The sequence below is a fragment of the Apus apus genome, chromosome 14 (genome assembly GCF_020740795.1).
Source record: "Apus apus isolate bApuApu2 chromosome 14, bApuApu2.pri.cur, whole genome shotgun sequence".
NCBI lineage: Eukaryota > Metazoa > Chordata > Aves > Apodiformes > Apodidae > Apus > Apus apus.
The window spans coordinates 15,712,781-15,719,930 of record NC_067295.1 but is presented as its reverse complement, the minus strand read 5'-3'; the positions used below and the strand labels follow the sequence as shown (position 1 = coordinate 15,719,930).

The following is a 7,150-nucleotide window of genomic DNA, read 5'->3' as shown; positions in this document are numbered from 1 at the left end:
TCCTCATGTCCAACCTCAATCTCCCCTCTGCCAGTTTTCATCCATTCCCCCTTGTCCTCTCACTGCCTGCCCTTGTCCAAACCTCCCCCAGCTTTCCTGGAGCCCCTTCAGATACCAGAAGGCCATTATGAGATCTCCCTGGAGCCTTCTCTTCTCTAGGCAGGGAACTGGGGTGGGGGGGAACCCACTGGAAGAGCAACACTGCTCTTCAAGTTCACATTTGTTTTGTAAAGAATCAACCTCCCATTTCTACAAAGGGAAGGTTTCACAGATGGCTTCAACCAACAGAGCTCCTGGGGGAGCCTCAACCAGAGTGTCATGGGGAACTGGTGAGCCAGGGACAGCAACCCCTGCCCCAGGGTGTTCACACAGGTCTTGGCTGTATGAGTGTATCTGAGTTCATTCCTTGGCTTCTCCCAGCCAACAGACAGAGCCTTTTTAGGATGGGGTAGAGTTAAAAAAAACCAACCAACACAACCCTCTCTTGCTTGTGGAGCAGGAAGTTATTTGGACTTGCAAAACCACCCTTCAAGTAAGAGGCTGCAGTGATGCCACCAGCCCCAGGTGGTTCAGCCCTTCACCTGCACAAACAGGAGCAGTTTCCTATTGCAGATCTCCAGGCGCTTCCGTGAGACTTCTGATTTCCGTAACTGGCCGTCAGCCAGGGACAACTGTCTTCTCAGTTCCAAGATGTCCTCCTGAGACAGGGATGGGGGCAGAAGAGAAAGGGGAAACACCAATTTATGACACCTGCTACAAACAGAAAACCACAGTCAGAGAGTCACATCAGGGTTGGAAGGGACCTCTGAAGATCGTCTAGTCCAAGCCCCTGCCAGAGCAGGGTCACCTACAGCAGATCCCACAGGAACACTCCAGCTGGGTTGGAATGTCTCCAGAGAAGGAGCCTCCACAGCCTCTCTGGGCAGCCTGTCCCAGGGCTCTGCCACCCTCACAGGAAAGAAGTTGTTCCTCATGTTCAGCTTGACCCTCCTGTGCTCCAGCTTGTGCCCATTGCCCCTTGTCCTGTCCCTGGACACCCCTGGGAACAGCCTGTCCCATCCTCCTGCCACCCCCTGTAGATACTGCCCAGCACTTAGGAGATCCCCCCTCAGCCTCCTCCTCTCCAGCTGAGCAGCCCCAGCTCTCCCAGCCTTTCCTCCCAGGCAGATGCTCCAGCCCCTCAGCATCTCTGTGGCCCTGTGCTCCTTTTGAAATGGGCAGTGGAAATTACACAGATTATAACGTGGATCCAGATTCCACGGTGGCCTTGTGGACATACACAACGGGTGATACATGTGCTAGGATCATTTCCTCCTTCATATACAGAAGGGGTGAACCCACAGAAGAAGCATCAGGAGGGTTGTGGCTTTTTTCCCCCAGTGAAGTTTGGGGGTTTTTTTCCCAGGCTGAGAGGTGTGGGGTTTTTTTTTTAACCTCTATTTCATTACCTCTATTTCAGAGACATGTTTTGCTTTCTTCCCCGCCAGCTGCATCTTCAGTTCTGCAATTTCAGCTTCCAGCAGGTGGATGACTTCCTCATAGTCCTGCTCAGCACTGTGAGCCTGTCTCTGCACCACCTCTGCCATCTGCAGCTTGCTGTGCAGTGTCCGGTTCTCAGACAGGAATCCCAGGGCTTTCTGCAACCAAGAGGGAAGTTCTGGCCAATGCACCACATCTCCCTCAGCCACCAACCACCAACACCACCCCAAGGCCCCCAGGGATCTCCTCACTAACCTGGTTCAGTCTCTGAAGCTCCTCTTCCATTGACTTCTTGCTGTTCTCTACCTCTTTCAGGAGAGACTAGGGAAAAGATTTTTTCCAGGTTAGACTCAACAAGCAATGGGACATTCTCTAGAAGGTGCCCTGGTCTTGTAGCCCCTACCCACCAGGATAATACTTTACAGAAGGATTAAATATTATTTTACAGCCTGCAGAAATGACCATGGTGCTCAGAGCTGTGGCAGCAACCAGCAGCTGGGTCAGGATGGGAGGACGGGCAGAGCTGCTGCTACTCATGGGCTGCAATTATTTGTGATAGATGTTTTTGTATTTTTAAATATATCTGCTCAGTGCTAAAAAGGGACTGTGTCCTTCCAGCACAAACAGGTTCTCATTTGAGGTTGAGATGGAGAAAGAGGCAATTAAGCAGAGGGTGAGAGTCTCGTTTGTGCTGAGGAATGCACAGAATGCAAACTGGTGGCTTCCTAAGTGGGACAGGCTACACCACCCATCTCCTGTACCACCTCAGCAGAAGGCACCAGCCAAGAAATGTGCTCAGAGGAGAAGCTCCACCTTTAGCCTTCGGACTTCTTGCCGTAGATCCATCATTTCCAGCTGCAGCTGCTCCAGCTCCTCGTTGCCATTACAGTTGAGATTGTCAAAGGCCTGCAAGGCAGAGGGACAGACAGCATCACACACCACTCATGCTTTACCAAAACCTGGGGCTCCACGGCAGGCAGCTTGTTTTCCATACCCAGAATGAGTTGTAATCACTTGGAATGGATCAAAAGTCACATTAAATAATTCAACTGCTGCAGTTTTTCCCCAAAACTGTTGGTTTTTTCCCCCCACACTCCAAAGAATTTCCCTCTCTGATCACTGGTGTAGCTGAAATAGCTGTGCCAGAAGGAATCTTAATTTTGGGAACCAGGTGAAATTAGTTGGAATTGATTAATTATGGCTAATTTTCCTTCTGCATCACTGCCAGGCTACCTCCTTCATGTCACCCCCTACCGTTATTTCCTTATTAAATGAGAAGTTTGAGGTCTTTTCTAGAATTTCCTATAATCAAAATGATTAAGACATAGTTCTTCTTTCTCTTGATAACTCTAGAACCATTAGAAAATGGTAATTTAGCTTTTCCCATCTCAGAATTCCATGGATCCAATGCTGAATAGCGTTGGACTGACTGACCGGGGAGTGAAAAGCCGACGTATCCAGCAAACTGGCCACTTCATGCTGTGTGAAGAGCATGGAGCTGGAATCCAGACCAGCCTCGTCCAGCTCCTCTGGCATCAGGTCCCTGAGTGCTTGGAGAAGATCTGTGAGAAAGAATTGGTTTTTGAATGGCCTAAAAGGGGACAGTGCTGTGTGTTAGGACAAAACACCACCCGTTTTGGGGACACCCACTGACTGCGGGGTTGGAGATGCTAACCAGTCTTCTCTAACACTCCTGGGCTCTTCAGCAATCCCATCAAGCCCATAAGTTGCTGACAGGCTTTACCAGACTCTTGTTTCTTCTCCAATTGAACAAAATTAAACTTTGAAACCCCCCAAAACCCCAGATATTTTCACAGTGGAGTTTCATAGAATCATAGAATCACAGAATCCTACGGGTTGGAAGGGGCCTCGAAAGACCATCCAGCCCAACCCCCCTGCCAGAGCAGGGTCACCCAGAGCACATCACACAGGAACTTGTCCAGATGGGTTTTGAATGTCTCCAGTGAAGGAGCCTCCACAACCTCTCTGGGCAGCCTGGCCCAGTGCTCTGTCACTCTTACAGTAAAAAAATTTTTTCTGATATTCACCTTAAACCTCCTGTTCTCCATTTGTACCCATTACTCCTTGTCCTATCACTGGTCATCACTGAAAAAAGCTTAACTCCATCTTCCTGACACTCGCCCTTTACATATTTGTAACCATGGATGAGGTCACCCCTCAGTCTCCTCTTCTCCAAGCTAAAGAGCCCCAGCTCCCTCAGCCTCTTCTCATCAGGGAGATGTTCCACTCCCTTCATCATCTCTGTGGCTCTGCCCTGGACTCTTTCCAGCAGTTCCCTGTCCTTCTTGAACTGAGGGGCCCAGAACTGGACACAATACTCCAGATGCAGCCTCACCAATGCAGAATAGAGGGGGATGAGAACCTCTCTTGACTGACTAACCACCCCCTTTCTAATACACCCCAGGATCCATTGGCCTTCTTGGCCACAAGGGCACATTGCTGGCTCATGGTCATCCTCCTGTCTACTAAGGCCCCCAGGTCCCTTTCACCTACAGTGGTCTCAAGCAGCTCAGCCCCCAACCTGTACTGGTACCTGGGGTTGTTCTTCCCCAGATGCAAAACTCTACACTTGCCCTTGTTGAACTTCATCAGGTTTTCCCCGCCCAAGTCTCCAGCCTGTCCAGGTCTCTCTGAATGGCAGCACAGCCTTCTGGTGTGTCAGCCACTCCTCCCAGCTTGGGGTCATCAGCAAACTTGCTGAGGGTACATTCTGTCCCCTCATCCAGGTCGTTGATGAAGATGTTGAACAACACCGGCCCCAGCACCGACCCCTGAGGGACTCCACTGGTCACACACCTCCAACTTTTTTGTGATTGTGGTTTAAAATTTTAAGTAAAACCCACATTCCTCTGACAAAAGGCACCTGGCTGCCTGCTGGCAGGTCTCCTCCTGCTGATTTTAAAGAACAAAACAGCTCCACGACCTCAGCACTTAACTAAGGTATGAGTTACATCAACAGGTTTGAAAATCCAGACTCATTTGGCTTTGGGATGTGGCGGAAGCACCACATGAGGGGCTGCGTGGGGCAGGCAGGAGCTGGTGCAGTGGGGGGCAGTGGCAGGGGGGTGGTGGCACCAGGGGGGTGGTGACAGCAAGGTCCCAGCCCCTCCAGTCCTCAGCCCCTGGGCTGAGCCTTCCCACAAGAGCAACAACTTTAGTGCCAGCAGGTTTGCCAAATACCCCTGATCATCCTTATTTCTGTTGCCATGAACGAAGCCAGTTGCCCCTGGGAGAGAGGCATGGTTCTGTGTCCCTTCACTCACTGCACAAAAACGTTCATCCTGTGCTTGGCAAGACTGTTCTCTCTGATGGGGACACGCTGACAGCTTTGGATTTTTGCAAAAATCCTTCTTCTGGGGAGCAGATCCTGCTGGCCAGATAAGCTCTGGCCGGTCATAGAAAGCAGAGCAGGCTTTTATTTTCTGGCCAGCTCTTGCTAGGAATCTGGGGTTTTAAGGCCAACGAGCCCTCACACCAACTTCCTTTTATTCTGATTTCACATGTGCTTCTACCAAATGTCTCCTTTTACATTTGCAACTTCACTGTTTTGAGGCTGTATCAATCCCCAGGCAGGTGTCTCACCTGCCACCGCTCAGCAGGCGCCTCTCTCCTCTCTCGGCCTCCAGCAAAGCTGCACAAAATGGTTGGACTTGGTGATCTTAAGGGTTTTTTTTCCAACCAAAAAAAGGCTCAATGATCCCATGACAAAGCCCAGCACACACAGAGCTGCCTGCTCACCTCCATAGGCCACTGTCCCCTGCGAGTCTGTGCTCAGGCTTTGCCGTAACTGCCTCTTCTTCTCCTCGCTCACAGTCAGGCCAAGATACTGGAGAACCTGGAGCAGAAACAATGAGCCTTTAAAAAGAAAAATACTGGAAAAGCAAGTCTTTGAAGTAGGTGCTGGGTAGACACTTGGGGCTGAGTTTTCTCCTGGAAGTGACTCTCCAGGCAGCATCTCCCAAAGGAGCAGGCTAGGGCTGGCTTTCCAGTCTCTCCTTTCCTACACTTGTACAGAAACGCCTCTTCCTGAAGATGGGGACACGTTCACATTTTATACAGACTGCAAGCAGATTTGCAGCTATGACAAACTGACAGGAGCTTTAGCAAAAGCCTGGGGAGCTCTAGCAAGGCCCAGCTGCCAAGAGCTCAGCTTTGCCTGTTTCTCTTACTGCCCAGGACTTGTGTTTGGAACAGAGGAGACAAAAGCAATTCACAGAGCATTTCCCTTGGCAATAAGAGACATCCAAACACTTTGCTTCTCCACTGCACCTTTCCCCCTCTCATTACCCCTGATGTCTGCTACTGATCTTTACCAGTTCAACCCCCAGGGCCCCGCACGGGAGCAGATGGGCCTGTGCAAACCCCACCTCACTGCTGGTGGCAGCAAGTGGAAGCTTTGAAAAGAGAAAGTCCAGCTCAGCAGACTCCGGGAAAGAGCCACAGCTCAACACTCAGGCTCCTGAGGCTCCTGCTTGTGAATACCCAGCACCTCCCACATGGTCCCTTGGGATGGGGATGGAGGTGAGTCCCATTCCTGTCACCAGCACGCCCGTGGGACCCATCTGCTCCCAGGTGCTGCCTGCCAGGCAGGTTTGAGTCCCACCTCCTGCCCAGCACAGGCGGTGCTGCTGGCCCCTGCAGCGCCCTGACCCCCTGTCTGCAGGTGCTGGCACCTGGTGCGGGGCACCCCAAGGGCACCCCAAGGCCACCCCAGCTGTGCGCGGGTGGGTGCGCGCCCCCCTCCCAGCGCTGCTGCCTGCTGAGGGGCTGCTTTCCCAGCCGCGACGAGCAGAGGTCGCTGCAAAACGCCACCCCGAGTCCTGCTTGAGGAGGAGGAGGATGACGCGGGTTTAGGAGGAAAGCTCCTGCCCTCCAGGGAGCCGAGAGCAGCAGCTGCCGTGGGGTGGCAGCAGATGCTCGTGGCATCTGAGCCCCCCGGCCCTGCGTGCCCCCCCCCTCCGACGGCAGCGGTACCCAAGGGGGGACACAGGCACCCCAAGACCACCTGGGGTCACACACACACACACATCCCGGGGGGGGTCTCTGCTCTTCACCGGGTCTCGGTGAGCAAACGGGCAGCTCGGCTCCTTTTGGTGGTGCCCCTGGAATATGTTTTCCACCGGATGCTGAACGGAGCAGCAGTGGAAGCGGGATCCTCGGGGAGGTACCAGGTGTTGCAGCCTTCCCCGGCTGCCCGAGCTCACTTCAGCAGCCACAGCCCGAAGGGAGGTTTGGGGAGCAGCTGCTCCTGCAGCCCTGAGTCAAATGCTTGACATCCAAGGGGGTGCAGCTGCCCAGGGGGAAGACTTCTGGAGCTCCCCAGAGCATTGAGAAATAGCCAAGATGAGCCCAGATGTGTTTAAATGTCCCCTCAGAAACACACCTGGGATGTTTCACGACACCCTCTTCTCCTTTTTCACCTTTAGAAGCTGGACCCAACCTCCAGCAAACCCGACTGAAGAGCTGAGACCCTTTGTTTATTTCCCAGACTCTTGGTAATAAATACAATTTGCTGGCCAACTCTTATGCCTCAGTCTCAAAAACCAGATTAATTAATTGCATCAGTGTGATACTGAGAAGAAAAGCAACCTCCTGAGCACTGCAGCTGGCTCTGCACTCCTTGCTGGTGCTCTTCCCAACACAGCCTGGT

The 7,150-nt window shown here is 52.3% G+C and overlaps 1 protein-coding gene across 1 annotated transcript in view; it reads right to left on the bottom strand.

Moving 5' to 3' along the window:
- Positions 1-7,150, bottom strand: part of LOC127390647 (syntaxin-binding protein 4-like) — a 48,814-nt gene that overhangs the window by 6,372 nt on the left and 35,292 nt on the right. Inside the window, exons 13-18 of the mRNA XM_051632480.1 lie at positions 5,239-5,335; positions 2,914-3,041; positions 2,293-2,385; positions 1,735-1,800; positions 1,449-1,637; positions 582-698 (exon numbers count right to left, since the gene is read on the bottom strand). Coding sequence (XP_051488440.1) covers positions 582-698; positions 1,449-1,637; positions 1,735-1,800; positions 2,293-2,385; positions 2,914-3,041; positions 5,239-5,335 — 690 coding nt within the window. The remainder of the gene's footprint in view (positions 1-581; positions 699-1,448; positions 1,638-1,734; positions 1,801-2,292; positions 2,386-2,913; positions 3,042-5,238; positions 5,336-7,150) is intronic.